At 43.4% G+C, this 18,657-nt stretch overlaps 1 protein-coding gene across 2 annotated transcripts in view; it reads left to right on the top strand.

Moving 5' to 3' along the window:
• LOC138604645 (SPRY domain-containing SOCS box protein 4-like) overlaps window positions 1-18,657 on the top strand; it is a 53,860-nt gene that overhangs the window by 25,874 nt on the left and 9,329 nt on the right. For both annotated transcript variants that reach the window (XM_069676600.1, XM_069676601.1), the window contains one exon: window positions 8,695-9,583. In XM_069676600.1, coding sequence (XP_069532701.1) covers window positions 8,875-9,583 — 709 coding nt within the window. In that variant the 5' untranslated portion in view covers window positions 8,695-8,874. The remainder of the gene's footprint in view (window positions 1-8,694; window positions 9,584-18,657) is intronic.

Below are 18,657 nucleotides of genomic sequence, written 5' to 3' on the forward strand. Positions count from 1 at the left end.
ATTCTTTGTGGGATCTATTGTGATATTTAAAGACCTTACAGTCAAAGTGGGGAAGATTCATTGATTACCAAAATGGCAGTTTTTGAGCTGGCATTGAAATACATCTTTCCTACATACACAATTTTGCAACGATATGACTATATGACTTAGAGGGCTGTGTTCATTAACAAATATCTTTATAAATATCTTTCGCTCAGGTTCTTCTATAGAGTACAATCAATGACTGTATAAAAGATGGACAACGTGTCTCCATCTACTCGCATTGTACAAAATTGAAGCCAAGAAGCCCCTGTGACAGACGCTGCCATCTTGCGCTGGTGACGTCATTTGGAGCCAGAGCTGCACCATAGCGATGGGCGGATGGAGCCGCGGTAGCCACTTCCGCTAACCAAAACACACACGTGATTTACAGGAGAAATAGGCAAAAGTCCCGCGCATCGGCAGAACAGCTTCTCGAGCTAGTCTGAAGCAGATGTTAAAGGTTATGAAAACAGCAACGACTGTAGCGATTTGTCAACAGAGCTGTCAATCATCGTTTTTGCAACATCAAATAACTAATTTAAAGTAAACTTGTCAGGAAAATGAACACTTGGACGTAAATCAGCATGATAAGAACTAACTATAATGACAGAAACCATGTTTGAGAAAAATGTATTTGACGTGTATTTTGATTTTACAGTTTGACTCATGTCCCATCTGTTAACATGGAGGAGGCGGGCTTTATGACCTATACTGCAGCCAGTCAGCAGGGGGCGATAGAGAGGGTTTGGCTTCACTTTTAGGGAGCTGTCATGTCGTCCATCTTTTTATACAGTCAATGGTTTACATTTACACATGGCTGTAATCTACTAGTTAAAGAAACAGTAACTGGTCACCACAGCCATCTAACTCACCTACAAGAGAAAAATGGAGGTCCTTGGAAATTATTTGTCAGAAAACTGTGGTCATCTCATCGATCCACATGTATCTGTTGTGGTGAAGTTTTTGCTCCTCTTAGCCATATTTGCAGGCCTTATGGGGATCGCTTCTTCATCTTCCTGTACTTCTGCCAACTTCTGGATTGGATTGTGAAACAGGAACAGTCTATCAGTCTCGTTACCCCAAGCCTCTAGGACTGAACATATTTCTGCACTCAGAAATGTTAGTGAACAGACACGTTTTTACGATCTTCAATCGATTTTGGGTCATTCAAAATGAGAATCGATTCTAATTGGAAACGGCGATTTTTTAATTTTTTTAATTTTTTTACCCAGCCCTAGTGAGAGATGTAACTGAGGTGGTCGCTGTGTGCCGAAACTCAAAATCAGCTGTCAGTGTCTCACGGTTGGATCAAAGTTGTGGATTGACAGGCAAAGATTTCATCATGTTTATCTCAAGATTGTCTGGAACAACCCAAAACCCCTTCATGTGGAGAGGTCGAAGCCTACCCCAGATAAATATTGCATTGTCCGTCTCATCACATTGCCTTACATCTTCTGTTAAATGTTGATTTAAACACACTTTGAAGCGGACCAATTGCATGTACTAGCTTCCTGTCTAATTGTAGCTTCATGCATTTTCAGCTGTAGTTGTTTTTCTCCCTCTTTTCTGTCTGTGAATCAATAAGACATATTCAAAAGACCCTGAAGAATAGTTTAGGGTCAATTTCTATTGACTAACGAAAACTGAGCTGCAACACAACCCAGTGAGAGGGAGTGTAAAGGTCACACTTATTGTCCTATTTATCTACACATGAGTGTCTGTTCATTTATTCACCCATGTAATGGATACTCAGCTGGTCTATCACGTACGTACATGCTCCGGCAAATGTCGTCATTGCCTCCAGCTGACGTTCCAGAGCCGGTGTGCTGATAAGAGCCAGTGTGTGTGTGTTTGAGTGGGAGATACTTCAAAGTCCCCGCATTACCAGTCTGCATTTGTTTGCCCTCAAGTGGTGTGTGTGTATGTGTCTGCGCTTGTGTTTGGGTGGGGGTTGCTCGTGCTAAGACTGGCTGTGCATGTTTGATATGCTAACAATGGTTGTCACGCTACTCGCGGCCTTCTCCGTGTCACTGCCTTCCTTTGCCTGGGATGAAAAGTTTGTGCTGAGGATTCTGGTCAAGTTGCGTCTCAAACTATCCCAGCTCCTTCTTGCACCGGAGCAGGAGCAAAGCTGCAGGAGCAAAGCTGCAGGAGCAAAGCTGCAGGAGCAAAGCTGCAGGAGCAAAGCTGCAGGAGCAAAGCTGCAGGAGCAAAGCTGCAGGAGCAAAGCTGCGCTCACACTGCGATCTCTGAAGCTGAGGTGAAAAGAACTTCAATCAGAAGTGGAGGAGGTGAAGCAGAGATTGGTCTTGGTTTGTACCAACTGTATTTGGTACTGCCTAATCCATTCCATTAAATGGAAGCCTCTGCCATCAGTGTATGAATGTGTGTGTGTGAAGTACAGTCCATTCATTTACCATTCCACTTGGCGTCAGTCAGCCTGTTTCCTCTGCACTAGCGATGAGTCCCAAAACCCGGTACTAAACGGGCCCCGGGGCTGAATTATGAAAGACTGTAGTATTACTAAACTCTGACATTATCAGTTCTGCTCTCAGTACTGGATAAAAGAAAAATACATTTCCTGTTTATTATTGCTACAAAAACGTTGTCTTGCACATTTGATCTCACTAACCGTTTCTAATTTCCAATTAGATTAAGACATTCGTCTGTGATGCACATTCCCAATCCAGAAGAGAGATCTGTCTCATGGAGCCTCTGTGCGAGGGGCGGGGGCTGCTCTCTCTCTCACACACTACAGCGCAGGGCTGAAGGATTTAAAAAAATATCTAATGGTGATTATTTTGACTTATATTACGATTTCGATATGATTTGCGATATTAAATTGAATGATAATTCTTTGCATAATTTTTCCCATTTTCATTGATTAACATATTAAAATGGTGTGTGTTCTGCAGGGATCTGTACCATACAAAGATATCTGATACTTACGTCTGTGTATGATGTGTAGGCCACAACATCTCTGCAGCACAGTACTTAAATTAAAATGGTATTTTGACACACATTTCACCTTCGATTAATTGTTCAGCCCTACTGCACAGGCGCGCACACACAAGAGATCCTGCTCGTGACGTTGGCGGAGAGAACTAAACGTTCAAAAGTGTGTTTACACTTCACCAGAGGCGATGCAGACAATGCTGTCTGGCTCAAGTGCAACAACGCCTTTGCTCGTAAGGGCGGAAATATGAGCACCTGTCCAAACTGCTGTCTAAAGTGCCTCATGCACAGGCAGAGACATGCGCCAAACTTCTCACTGGACGCTGTTACCTAGCAAACTTAATACACGTGAGGAACAGGGGGATTGATAAGCCCCGCCCACTACCAGCCAGCCAAATTAGTTTTATATTTCAATCACAACATTGGAGTCTGTAATAGTGATCTGTTCTAAACATTGCTGTTTCTTTTGCTGTGAATGATTGTTTTTTTACGCTTCTGTTCTTAATATCTTTAATTTTTTCTCTTTAAAAATAACAAAAAGAACTGATAAGAACACCGTTAAAGTACCGGATCGTGAAGCAGTATCGATAAGAGAAGTAATACCATTAAAAGCTTAAGGGTACCCATCCCTACTCTGCACTACATTTTACTCTGCACAACGGCCCTGTACATACCTACGCATGCAGCGCAAAGTATCGGACCAGCTGTTTTGAGGCATTTCGTCTGTTTCATAATATTGTCATTTCTTTTGTTTGTCTCTTCTACTAAACGCTGACCCACTTCAAAACACCTGAACTATCCCTTTAAACAAGGCAACTTCATCTGGCAGGCAAGACGCTCGCTTCTGAAACGCTATCTGGGGTTTGAAGACTGTGCAAAGCCTTACAGCAACACAACACAGTAGAGATGTGTCGAGTGGAACCTGGGCATCAGTAGTGCTGAACAACAAGACCTCAGCTCATATTGAGCACCATCAAAGAATATTTTTTATATAAAATGTAAAATAAAGTTGATTAACTGTTGGGATAGTTTCTGCACATTGGCATCACTGTTAAGTGCTTGTTTGTAGTTGTGGTGACAACAGTAAGAGTGGACTGACTGGCTGTTCCTGCGGAGGAAGAGATCCAGGTGCTCACTGATGGGTTGCTGTGTGTTTCAGGTTTATGAGAGGGCTGTGATGATCTTGTCTTACAAAATGTCATTTCTCAATTATTAACCAGCATGTCACAATGTCTGGGTCAAAATGCCTCAGACGATGTTCTTTATCTTTTTCTTCTTGTCTGCCGATGTTGCAGATGAAAGGCTTGATCGGTTACATCAGCCTCGTGTGTGTGTGTGTGTGTGTGTGTGTGTGTGTGTGTAAAAGCTCTGTGCACAGGAGGGAGCAGCCAGCACTGCTGGTCAAACGCTGGGGCGAAGTTGATTTGAAGTTTGATGCACACCAGCTGGAAGTTCCTTTTTTCTGTCAACAGCCTCATGTGGATGGCCACAAATATTCCCACACAGTTTTGAACAGACATGCTGACAGGATTGCTTTCGTAATCTGGAATCCCTCACTACTGACGCTGCCAGGATCTAACAAAATCAAATTAGTTTTTTCTTTATTATTTGAACTGGATACTGTTTATTGGCTGTGCAGGGGAGAAAAGCTAATCACATTTTGTCCCTCAACTAAAATTACATTATATTCATTATTTCTAGGGGAGCATTTGGTTTCCTCAGTGGTGGATAGCACTGTTTATATACAAAGTTTTATACTGAAAAACTGAAACATAATAATATAATAATAGACTCGGACTACAGCAATAAAAGACCATCCTTTAAAGTTACAATAGGTAGGATTTTTTCTTGCATTTTGTCAACAACACTTTCAAACTGGGCCCCTCCTCCGGGGGTCTTCGTCTCTCGTCCAGGAAAATGCCCACCCCGCCGAGCTGACACCGACAGCATCACAGTTACCTTTGCGTTTGCATGCTAACCGCCCGTTAGCTTGTCCTACCCGGTTTGAGGCACCTACCCGTCCAACAGAAAGAAGGCCAACTCTGCATCGCTCTGTCGCCATGTTCGCCGGTCTGAATGGAGCCCAGATGCTAATTTGAACCGCTCCCACACTCACCTGTACGCTGTGATTGGCTCAGGGATCCACAACAGCGCCCCTCCTGAAAACGTCCCGTGCAAAGCAAAACAACAGAACAGATGCAGAGATACCTTTAAGTGCTTGGATACATAATAACCAGATTGACTAACTCCAAATTTAGAAGTGTGTGTGCGTGTTCCTGGCTTGGCTGTTGCAATTGAATTGCAGGCATCTGTGTGTGCCACGTTTATATTTTAGAAATTAATTGGCCAATATGAATCTGTGAGGCAGATCTAAAACATAAGCGGTTTCTCTCATCCCTTTTCCCCCCTTCTAATCCTCATGAATCATTCCTCTCTGGCTCGTCTCCTAATTGTTTGACCTATTATACCCACGCTGACAGGTTAGCGCTTGAACGATCGAAATGAGTGCATTTTGAGCAGTAAGGGCTCATATTTGTTATGTATGTTGCACGTGCAGGTTCAAAACTGTCAACTGACTGGTCGATGGCCACCGTGATTAGTCTTTGCCCATGACTGCGTTTGACTGTGTGATAAATAGTCCTGTCGTTTGTCATGAAATGGCCTCGTGCGTCTTGTCTGCTGGTAATTAATATGGAAATGCAGAGCTTGTCGCTCTTCATGGGTTGTGGTCACGAGATAGTGTTCTACAAATGACTTCCTTTGCAAGCAGGTGTGTGTGTGTGTGTGCGTGTTTAGTCGTCAGCCTTGTGTGTGTTGTCGTCAAAGCTTTTGCCCATTTATTATGTTGTCTTTCATTATGTGTCTATCTCGAACTCAAGTCCCCTTTCACCTTAACAAGTCAAAACCGATTTACTTTGTGACCTTTAAACTGGGGCTGACGAAACATTTTCATTGGCAGCATCGAGTAAAGTCGTCGTCACATGCTTATCGTTTAAAAATAGTCCCTCAAAGTCAGAGCTGCGTTCATAGAGTCGTTGTCATTTTCTTTTCCATTCCCCGTCTTTAAACACCGCCGTATCCCGTACTTTGTTCCGTTAAATGTTTACTTCATGTGCCATCTTCAGTTTTGTAGATCTCTCTGTCGTAGCTTCAGTTTTTGCATCGTTTAACCTTTATTGCTTTCTCTCCGCTGTTTTTCATCTCTTTTCTTTTTTTTTTGCAAATTTACCGGACACCTTTCGGCGAATTGATATGATTACAGTTAGTCCTCCAGATTGTGTGAGTGGAGCCGAATCCCTAGCAACGATCTTTTCTTCATAGCAACGGTCTGTTATTGAGAAATAACAGACCGTCTGTTATTGAGAAATAACAGACCTCGGAATGCCGTAATTAACCAATCAGAATCAAGTATTTAACCCAGCTTTGTAATAAATAGTTCTAAGGCTGAGTGAGTGTTATCAGTTATTTTGTTACTGTGCGTCATTACAGTTTTTTGTTGGCCTTTTATGCATTTATTGAGAGAGAAGACAGTGGATAGTGTCAGAATCACGGGAAGAGATAGCGGGGGATGACGCGGCAAAGGGCCGAGGGTGGGAGTTGACCCCTGGGCCCGCCGCATCAAGGACTGTAGCCTCTGTATATGGGACGCGTGATTTAACCAGCTCCTCCATTTTGCACCAAATACAGGCTATATGATAAACTAAATCTTTACCAACTTTTAGCTTACAGTTACTTTTTTGATCCTGCTGCAGCCAATCGTAATTACTGGTTTCTTTATGCTGATTCAGTTGGTTTTAGCCTAGCCTTTAGCTGATAGCTAGCAAGCTAAATAGTAAAGAGTTCCACTTAGTGTCGGGTATTACATTTGAGGAACAAAAATCAGGAGATGCAGCGGTGAAACACTTCTCCGTTGACCCCAAGAGAGTAAAAGAAAAAATTAAACTGAACGGATGTCCGACAAAGACGGTAAAAAGGCCGGTATGCGTCGCGGCAGGAGGAAGAAAGGGGCGGTAGTGTTTTCCCGCGGTTAAAAATACTGTCACACTGCCATAGTCTTTCTTTAAAGGCTCTTTCAGTGACACGACAGATATGTAGACGGCCTAGGACAAGGCACAGATTTTATTAATGTCACAGAAAGAGTAAAAAGCTTTTCAGACTCCTCATGGTCTAACTGCTTCGGCGACTATTTGAGGACAGCCCTGATCGTTAATAAAAACACGATTTGTGCCAGCTCTTTTTGTTCTGATGATATTTGTACTCCATCAGCGTGGTCTCGTGTCGTGCAGAAATGGTCAGTGTTGTGTTCATATGGTTGCATTTTACTTTGAAACTTTTTAACAAGGTGCATTTGCAGTGTAAAATATACAAATCTGTCTGCAGTCCCTTTATCTACCATCTGTTTCACACACACAAACAAACTCTTTCATCTGTTCTGGTGGGTCAGTCCAAGTTACTGTCCCGTACTTTCCCTGGAAGAACCATGCGGAGTGCTTTCCTGAGAAACTATAGGGGAGGAAGAAAACACTGGAAGGATTGCATATAGGAAAGAGTGATAGAGGGAGGAGACTGCTTGTACTGTACGTTTGGAACAGCTTCTCTCGTCTTGAACATTCAGGGAAAGTCTGCATGTGTTTGGAAGAAGCTTAGGGCTCAGCTCAGCATGTATACGTTATATTTTCCAATAAAGAAAATGTGAATTGCATCACATTAGTTTTTATTTAGAAGGGATCAGCCAAGCAGAGGGAGTGCTTTCTGTACGACTGTATTCAGAGGAAGTCAGCAACAAGTTTCAGCAAATCCTTTGTGTCTGTTTTAGTGTTGCTCATAGAAGGTGTATCCAGAAAGGCACAACATCCTAAATACTGTACTGACTGGCTGTTAGGAGATAAAAGCAGGATACACATGCAATCTGCCTCTCTACTAAGCACTTCTACTGTTTCATGGACACTTTTTAAAAGACTGTGAGGTTTCAAGAGACACAGTGAAACTCAAATATGTGTTTGTGCACACTCCAGACTGGCAACTGAAGACAGGAAATGGTTTCCTAGAGTGAAGAGAAGTTCACTCTTCATTTCTTCTTCCCTGTCATTTCCCCTCCTCTCCGCAGCTCTGGAGGGAAGCCAGCACCATCGATGCCGCATTTCTGCCTCTGTTTCTGCTGCTCTCTGTGTTCGATGTACAGGAAAAATACCAAGGCGTTTAAGTTTTATAAGCTGAGCTGGGCTGCAGTAATTTTTATTTTCAATTAATTGTAAAGTGGTTTTTCAATTAATCAATAAATTGTTTTGTCTATAAAATATCAGGGAAGAGTTAAATATATATCGATTAGTTTCCCAGACTCCAAAGGGGCGTCTTCAGTCTTGTACTGACCAACCAAAAGCCTAAAATCCAATGATGAAAGTTTCATAAAATTGCTTGTTGCTAACTTTTAGTATTATCGGAAAAATGTAAACCGTCACATAAAAGTATAAGGGTCAGGGCTACAAAATAGTTACCATGGAGACACTGTAAATGGGTATTTAAATTGGGACAAAATGATTTATCAAAGATTCCTTTTCTGTTGAATAATTAGATAATAATTGGATACACTCACGTCTGACTGATTCTTTAGAAAGCCAGCTGCTGTGTCCTGCTTGCTTAGTAACCAATAAGCCAAGAGGATCTGACTTATTGAGACTGTACCTCAGATATGTAATGATTTTATTCTGTGTGTTTCAGGAGTTTGGTCCCTCCTGGCTGAAGAAGGTGTGTTTGTCCAACGGCATCTCACCACCCAGGGTCCACTGTGTCGCTACTGCGCCCATGAGGTAACCTCAGGACCTACCGCCCCCTCATTACCACCCTCGGTCCATCCATCTCCCTCCCCTCTCTCCCTTCCTCCCTCGGACCCACCCAGCCATGGGCCAGAAGATCTCTGGCAGTATTAAATCAGTGGATGTACGTGGGGAACCCTCGTATCGGCCAGTACGCCGGGAATTAAGGGGCCCGGATTTCTGCCGCCCCCCCAGGCTGGACTTACTGCTGGACATGCCCTCGGCCAGCCCTGAGACGCAGCTCCGCCACGCCTGGAACCCGGATGACCGGTCTCTTAATGTCTTTGTTAAGGAGGACGACAAGCAGACGTTTCACCGGCACCCGGTGGCGCAGAGCACAGACTGTATCCGTGGGAAGGTGGGCTACACCAGGGGCCTCCATGTTTGGAGAATTCACTGGCCGGCCAGACAGCGAGGCACCCACGCTGTTGTGGGAGTGGGCACCGCGGAGGCACCGCTACACTCAGTGGGCTACACGGCACTGGTGGGCTCGGACGCCGAGTCCTGGGGCTGGGACCTGGGTCGGAACAGACTCTACCACGATGGAAAGAACCGCCCAGTTTCCACGTCGGCACCCACATACCCCTGTTTCCTGGAGCCAGACGAGTCGTTTGTGCTCCCAGACTCTCTGACAGTAATACTAGACATGGACGAAGGAACTCTGAGCTTCATGGTAGACGGACAGTACCTGGGAGTAGCTTTTAGAGGGCTGAAAGGCAAGAGACTGTATCCCATCGTCAGCGCTGTGTGGGGGCACTGTGAAGTATCGATTCGCTACGTCAACGGACTAGATCGTAAGTAGCACACAGACACTTTTAGAAATTTTGAGGTAAAGTGTGTAATTGTGCACTTTTACACACTTTCCTCTTAAAAGTCTCTACTCCATTACTTATCATACCACTCATATTAGCCGAATGAGCAACATCACTGTACAACTGCCAGAGGACTGTAGAGCAGGGCTATGATGGTACTGAATTTTTCTAACCGCGGTGAAACACTAACGACCCCTTGCAAGTTCGGCAGTTAACCGCCGCCCCAGCCCGCTGCCGCAGTGTGTTCTGTTAATTTCGCTACAGGGCGTCCCCCAGGCAGTAAAACATCACTGACATGAGCCGACACAGCATGAGTGATGGAAACTACTAAGTTCTTATCCTCAGTTGTTGAAATGAAATCTGTGTTGAAGGGCTAGCTGTTGTTGTAGCGGCTAAACTAGCATGTCGCGAGAATGCACACGGGTTTGTCTGCGCCGATTAGATGTGCAGAGGGTTTCTTTTGGTGAGGGGCGTCCCTGGGATGTACGGTGAGTTTGCATCGCTTTAGGTTTTAATGCACCAGAGACACTGGACGCGTACTAGTTGGATCTATATTTAAAAATAAAAAAGCGATGGTCTACCCCGCGGCTGGCGTCGGATACCTGCAGTATTGCAGCCATGCGGTTACCGTGACAGCCCAAATGTAGAGTCTTACTTTAGTTTCAAAACCTCCTGCAGAGCGTTGTATCTTCTCTCTTGCTCAAATTTAGCCCTTTTATCAGATCATATTTTGAATCTGCAAATGTATTCAATGAAGTGTGTCTGGTTGTTTTTTTTCTCCCTGATAGTGCAGGAAATGTTTCCGCTGATGTCTTCTTTAATAACACATCCTTGTGCTCTTCAGAGGTTACATATATTTTTGATGTCAAGAAGAATTATATGCGTGAACTTTGCAGCCTGTTTAACTTTAGCGCTCTGGAAGGCTGTTTAAGATATCTTCCTGCACTCGTGTGTTGATGCCTAATTCAACTTGACTTGTGCTAAATATGAACACACAATTTGAGCGCTTTATATAGAACTGTAATAATTCAATCAGATGTCAACAACTCGCAGCCCTCTATTTACACAATCTTCTTCCAAATATGAAGATTAGCGCTCGCTTTAGCACCGCTGTTTGCTTTTGCGTCTCTGCAGAAATGTGGGGAGGTGGATGTGGTAGGTAATTTTTCACAGCGCAGAAATGTTATGTTTATGTATGAAACTCTGGGTAGGCTTTATATTTAGACCTGCTCGTCAAAGCTGCAAAGGCCCAGGGTGAGATGAAACAAGTTTTAGTGACAAAAGCCAGAGTAGGACCCGAGGGGAGGGAAGAAGGAAGGAAGATAGGAAGCAGGATTCTAGGCGAGACGTGATTCATGTGTCGTATAATTTAATGACAAAGTTCAATTGATTTCCTTCTGAGAAGTCAGTCGCACAGCTCTTAGTTTGGCTCTTTACCGTGTAATGTGTGAAGTCTGGGGGGATTTTTAAAGTTTTTAAAAGTTACATCCTCAAGCAGCTCTGGTGTGGCTGAATTCCAAGTGCTTACACCTCGTCTCCGCTCTTCAGAAATGTACAGGATTTAAGGTTTAAGGCGAGACTCGGAAGGCTTTACCGGAAGATTTGTCATTATTTCTTCAGAGAGCACAGAGGATGGATATGCAGCGCACATTTCTGTCTGCACTGATCTATAAAAAGCCCACAATGAGAGGGACTGCGGCTTTGTTTACCAATAGGAAGGAGCTTAAACATGCCCGCAGTGTACTATTTCTAGTCTGCTTCCCTCTATCGCTTTTTAGCACTCTCTCTCAAGTCTTCAGAAAGTCTTTGTCAAACTTCCACACACTCAGAGGGCAGACGAGAACACTGTACTCAACTCTGTGGTATAATTAGAATATCTGTTTCCCCACCAGTGTCCTTATGTCCCCTTTCTCCATGTTTCTCTCTGCCCTGCTGCTCTTTTCCGTTAAATGTCATCGTTCCAGCTCGTAGTCATCTCCATCCAGTCTGCCCCTCAGATTGTGTAATAGCCCTCGGTCCTCCCTCCCGCTCTAGTCTGCATGATGCACAAAGACCCGAAGCAGGCTGGAGGCGGTGCCGACAGTGAGGCATGGACACCATGTCCGTGGCTGCGAGCCATGTGTGTTTTTGTGTGTGCGTATGTGTGCTGGAGGACAGCAGCCAGTAGAGGAGGAATTCTGGAAGATGTCCCAGTGTGCCTCTGAGCTCAGCGTCTGGCCTTGCATAGTGGGAAGCGTCAGGTTAGGTGTGTGTGTGTGTGTGTGTATGTGTGTGTGTGAATATGTGTTAAGCAGCTTACGTGCATATAATTTCGAGTGTCCCATATTCGTGCTTCCTGATAATATGGTACAGTAGAAAATCTGTCTTGCGTTTGGAAGATCATCATTGTCCCCTGAGGTTTATTAAATGCCCTCACTGTTTTGGATTCCCTTTAAGATCTAGCTACAGTGGAAAATATGTTCTTGATGCACCTATATTTAGAAATCATCTAAAATATGAAACTTGAAAGTGTCCTTTGATATTTTGTTTTCACACAAACATAAATGTGAAAAGTGAAAGGATATATATTACACCCTGCCCTACCCTGTGTCGTTGTTTTCAGTTCAATACACCTCACTACTGATCTATGACTGGTAATGTGTTGTAGAAGAAGACACACTTAAAGGTCATGTAGCCCAGAACCTTTATAGAAGCTGAGATATAATGTGCTAGGTTAGTATGTCTTCAAAAAGATATGAACTTTATTATACCTTCATCAGTAGCAACCAATGACTGTAGATGAACGACGCATCTCCATCTGCGCTCATTGTACGGATTGTAGAGATCGGCGGGTGGAGCCGCCGTAGCCACTTCCGCTAACCAAAACACACACTTAACTTACCGGAAAAAACCAGCAAGGATCCTGCACGCCGGCGTGTTTAACAGCAGAACAGCTTCTTGTGTTGGTCTGAAGCAGACCTTCACAGATATGGAAACTTGGATGACTGTAGTGATTGTTTTATGTTCGATCGTCCTCTACTCTGCTAATCCGCAACAGATCGGCTGCAAGAGCCGTATTTGTCAACAGAGCTGTCAATCATCCTTTTTACAGCATCAAATAACTAATTAAAAATAAACTTGTCAGAAAAATAAACACTTGGACATAAATCAGCATGATAAGAACTAAATATAATGACAGAAACCATGTTTGAGAAAAATGTATTTGACGTGCATTTTGGTTTTATAGTTAACATGGAGGAGGTGGGCTTTATGACCTATACTGCAGCCAGTCAGCAGGGGGCGATAGAGAGGGTTTGGCTTCACTTTTAGGGAGCTGTCATGTCCTCCATCTTTTTATACAGTCTATGGTAGCAACCCACAACATTTTTAGTAGTGTTGTTTAGCTGTCACTGTACTGAATATTTTGAACCCTGATAAAGCACTAACGACCCCTTGCGGTTAACCACCGCCCCAGCCCACTGTCGGAGTATGTTTTGTTTAAGTACAGTGCGTCCCCCACAAAGTAAAACAACATTGACATGAATGAACATAGCGTGAGCAGTGGAAATGGGAGTTAATTAACCACTACTAAGTTCTTATCCTTAGTTGTTGAAATGAAATCTGGGGTGACGGGCTAGTTGTTGTTGTTGTTGTTGTTGTTGTTGTTGTTGTTGTTGTTGTTGTAACGACTAAACAAGCATGCGCAGAGGGCTGACACAGCAGAGACACAGGACGCGTATCTAGCAACATCACTGGGTCTATGATATAGAAAAAAGATAGCGACCACTGGGTCCACCCAGCGGTTGGCGTCACATGACCGCAGTATTGCGGTCATGCGGTTACTTGACAGCCCTACTGTTTAGACCAGGAGTTGACCTTTACCAACTTTAGAAATATGCTTTTTTGGAAGTTCTAAACTTAATCCAAAAGGGATCTGGGCTTGGTTGAAGTTCTTGAAGATGTTTCACCTCTCATCCGAAAGGCTTCTCCAGTTTTAACTGGTCGACGGAGCTGGAAATATAAGCCTCTGTCGGTCATTAGTATGCTAATAGATGTGTATTCAAGGGTGAGTCGTTAGCCTGAGCTGTGGCCTAGTATCACTGAGTCGTTAGCATCCTCTGGTGTTAATGGTTGCTAGGCTCAGATGATTCTGAGTGTGAGTGTGATCTCAGCTGTTTGGGCAGAGAATTCAACACTGTATTGTAAATCGGTCATAGGTGGAGTCTTAGGCCACCACCTCTGTTAAGGGATAGTTTTTCCAGCTTAACATAAGGTGCGTTTTGATAGCAGGAACCAGGGTCTAAATTTAGTTCCAGGGTAATTGACTTACCCCCTGAAAAGTCCCTGCTCGGGGAGTAGTCTTTTCCAGAGGGATGAGTTTTAATGGCGGTTGGCAAACCAACTTAAAGTTGCATTACCACCACCTACTGGTCTGGCGGTGTAGTGCAGTTACTTTTTCTGCTTCTCCATACGTCATTGGCCTGATTTGGCTAATCTTCCTGGGTCTTTAGGCTGCTGTGGAAAAGCATAAAACAATGGGCCACAGGAACCATTTAGTTCCTTGAAGAGAAGTTCCTGGAACTAAAAGTTCCTGGAACTTTTGGCCTGGATGTGAACCTTGCTGTTTTCAAAGGAGTGTCCTTTGTCCTGTAGATGTAGGTGGACAGAGTCCTGACCTGAGGAGCTGGCTCTCCTGTGCTGGGCCATGCGTTTGTGGAGGGGTTGTTTTGTCCCCGATGTTCAGCTCCCTGCATTCCTCATTGCATTGTACTGCATGCTCTGTTTTGTCCTTTGGCTGAACGAGCTTCTGTCTGAGTGTGTTCGACGGTTTCTCCGAGAGACTTTTTGGAAGTTTATTTTATTGCACCCAGAAACAATAAACAAAGTACACTGGGTTAATTTTTTCTTGCCCTTTTTAAAATTCCAGGACATCGAACGAGATCCACACAAAACAAACACAGAGGAGCAAAAATGTTCGGTGGGTCCGTCTGATTTCGGGTCAGCCTAGTCTGAAGATGTGACAGTGTAGCCGTCAGTTATGAGATGGAATCAAAATATTCAGAGTACAATGACGCCTGTGTTTAACATTGTCGCTTGTGATCAGATTAGCAAAAATCCATGTTAGTCTAGCGTGTAAACAGGCTCTGCACTGGTAAATCCGAGTTTGGAAACAGTTGATCTGTGAATCACATGTTTATGTTTGCTTTCCTTTTCCTCCACTGTAAACATCAAAAGATGACAAGCTACTGATACATCAATCAACATGCTCCGCTTCTCTTTCATACATTCACTTCTGCCTACGGTCTAAGCAGTATCAGCTGAGTTGTGAAGCCATGAATGTTCAAAGCGCTCGTGTTCTGACAGAATGCACATGAGAGATCAGTGTGTGATATCGGGCATAAGGCACACCTCCACGTTGTGATATAGTGAAGAACGGAAGCATCAATATGCATGCTCGGAGATGGCAACGCTCCCCTATTCCCAGATCCTGCTTTTGTGCATCTTTTTATTGAAACTCAAAGAGGATTCACTCTTTGTTCGCTGTTGGTTTCCTGGTCTTTTACTTGTCTTGGAGTCTATTCACGTTTTTTTTCTCCCTCCTGCTTAGACTCTTTTATTCTCAATCTCTCACTCCCTGGGAAGAGAGAGACGAGATAAGTATCCTCATACTTTGTCCTCTCTGTACTGTCCTTTAATACCCTGCATTAATGCAGTTTTCTCATCCTTTCTGCGTAGCAGTGAACACTTAAGTCCCTTGACTTTCAGTCGAACAGACACTTGAAAGGAAACCCTACCGAGACACGATTTTATCAGTTTTCATACCTTTGACTATCTGACGTCTGTAAGTACAAAACAGTGGGGTTCCTGGAGCATGCTGTCCTTCTCCTTATATTCTTTTACTCTTGATCACAACAAGCCTCATGACGCAACAGTGGCCTAGCCAGCCTAATGACGACAAGCTCATCCAAACTCATTGTCACCTGAACAAGTTAGACCAGTAAAGAGGAAGCGTTACACATGCCTCCCCTCCCCTTTTGCAAATGAACCCTATTTGACTCCGACTCTCATTGTGTTTTATCTCCTCCCTCCTGCTCACCCTTTCTACTCTTTCTTTTCTTCCTCCTCGTGCTTTTCAACACTAATCCTTCCTTTCGGTGTTTACACGCCCAATTGTGGTGGCAGGTTGCCGTGGAGACGGTTAAGCTGACTTTTCGGTGCATTGGTGGGTGGTTAATTGTTGACCGAGGAGCTTGCTCACTAGTTTGTCGGCCAAGGGCTTGCCCTATGCAAATTGGATGTCTTCCTCCTGCCTGTCTGCAGTTTGGAGCTGTAAGGAATATTCACGGCACAGATGCAAGCTGTAACTTGAGTTTAGACCTTGCATAAATTAACGTTGAACCCAAACACTGCTTCCCAGAAGGCTTTCTGGGGTTAAAAATCCACCACTTAGTGTTGTTTTGCTTGTTATAACATAAAGCAGAGTTGATCTCATTTACTTAACACTTTTGGACTCCTGTGTCCTGTTTTCCATATGCGCATAAGTGCTTTTCCTGGATTTTGACCCGTGTCAGGTTCTGTGAAGCCGCCTTGAAATGTATCTGGAGCTGTTTTCATAACAAGTCCTGAAGCCCAAACTTGCAACAGTGTAGGCTTGTTTATTTAGCTGCATCATGACAGGAACTGGACCCATAAGGGATTTTTCAGATGGACACTAATTATAGAAGGAAAACAAATCACAGATTATTGACATGGTGGCTAATATAAGAATCTGTGAGCTGGTACGAGAATAGACCTCGTGAATCTCTTATGCACCGATTCTTCATGCAAAGGTAATCTGAAGGCTAAGATGATGATCTGCTCCATGTGCTGCAGACAGTGCTGAGGGTGTTGTATACTATTAAGTTGGAAAACGCTCTGCTCGACAAAAATGTGATGGCACCATTTCTAAATAGTTTACATATTGGCATATATACATATATACATATAAATTAAAAATAGCCAATACAAATGAACTGTGATGCCCACATGTGCGGAATGCTGTGCCAGTCGGACATTTTAAGGTGTACACCATAGATTAGAGATAGACCGATATGGTTTTTTCAGGGCCGATACCGATTATTAGCAGTCAAGGAGGCCCAGAAACCGATATTTGGAGCCGATATTCAATTGCAGTAAAAGTTAAAATATTGGCGTAAAAATTTTGAATAATACAAACTCCAACACTTAACTTTGTTTAAATGCCTTTAAACATATGTTTGTTAAACAAACAAACAAAAAGCGCAGGGAGTTCCCAGGGTCAGCAGCATCTCTTATAAAGTTAACTGAACATTTAAATAAATAACTTCCTGAAGTTTTATAAAGTAAATAAAACAAAGTTTAATAAAATTTGCAAAGAAATGAGCTTTTATCGGCCGTCAGATTTAAAAAAAATAAAATTTTAAAATTTTAAAAAAAATTGGCCGATGCCGATATGCGTCAAAATGCCGAATATCGGCACCGAATATCGGCACCGATAATCGGCCCGGCCGATAATCGGTCTATCCCTACCATAGATGAGCTCTTTCCCTTTCTTAAACCCCTTTCCCACTGGTCAAAAAACCCACTAACATCCGGCTTTTTTGCTTAGAAGGAAAGGTTACAAGGTTAGAACCGGGTGAAAATGACTCTGCAGTAGACCCAGGTAATTATCAGTTAGCAGAAAAGAGACTGAAAGGAGTATACTCCACTGGCAATGGGAAAAGAGACAGGTCTGAAAAACCTGCGTCAACACACTAATTTTGGTGGGAAATGGCTATAAGAGGAATAATGAAAAATGTTCACACAATGGCAGGTAAGAAAAGAACATTAAACCATTAAAATACCTTTTAGCAGTAGACATTTAGGCTATGATGCTCAGAACGCTCAGAATCATTGATAAAGGCTTCAAGATCAAACTAAAGGAACATGTCAGTCTTCTTCCTGGCTATAGTAACTATGTAACTCACCACTGTGCAAATATCATGCAAACATGCACCATAAACGCGCGGTCACATCTTAATGAAGCTGTGAACATTAACATAAAAGCCACTTGTGTGTGAATGTCACATTGATATCAGGAGGTTTCCGGGAAGCTGATTGTCATCCTGGTAGTGAGAGTCCAGCTGTTGGACACACAGACCAGCTGTCTGGTGTCTGGACAGGGCTGGTGATGCATCTGTGTCAGAAATAAATCTTTTATTATGTGCTAAATCTCATCCTGTCGAACCCTTTCTGGGTTTGGTTTGGAACAGCGGTGATAAAAGTGTGGAAGGATTTAATGAAGTCTAGTAGTCGTTTAATTCAACTTTGTATATATTCTTCAGAAACTTGTCAGATCCCTCTCAAGAATTCTTTATCTCTGTCATCATCACAGCTCTTGTGTTTGTGTCCGTGCATTAAGACTGTAATGCTATCCGCTTGTGTAGTATTACAGTCTTTATAATCCCTCCTGCTTAGCCTCTATTTCCTGTGCGGAGTGAGAGAGCAGCACGAGGAGCCGGCACAAATTGACGTCGGCCCGCGCTTCTGTCTGCAACTCACTTGCCCAGAGGTGCGAGGTAATAGGAAATCAGATATCGTCAGTGAGAGGAATCACTAGTTCAGTGAGCAATTGGTTTCCACTCTGAAGTGGACGATTCAATTTGGACACCTGCATTTCCAATTAGGTACAGAGCGGCGGTTTGCTTCCTCCCCGCTGCTCACCTTCCTGTTCTGCTCCAATTTTCTTTTATATCTCCGACGTCATTGATCTAATTCTGTCCATCGCTTAATATATTCCTCTCCTCCCTTTTGTCCCCTTTGACCTGTTGGTGAAAGGGGGTCTGTGATGTGTCTGCACCTTAAGGGCTGTGCATGTAAGACACATACACCTGTCATCTTAAAACTAGGTCAGTTTTATGCTAATATATCAGATAGGCATGGCTGGGACTCTGCTTCCTACGTACATTGCAGGAGAAATGGGGTGGAGTTAACGCTACAGTGAATTGGAGCAAATGTGCCAAAAAGATTGAGCTGTCTTACCCCTTATTTCTAAGTAGGACATCATTGTGTTGTGTTGT

Source organism: Semicossyphus pulcher, unplaced genomic scaffold, assembly GCF_022749685.1.
Source record: "Semicossyphus pulcher isolate SPU_LCO1_2020_fin unplaced genomic scaffold, fSemPul1.0.p SCAF_26, whole genome shotgun sequence".
In the NCBI taxonomy this organism is placed as follows: domain Eukaryota; kingdom Metazoa; phylum Chordata; class Actinopteri; order Labriformes; family Labridae; genus Semicossyphus; species Semicossyphus pulcher.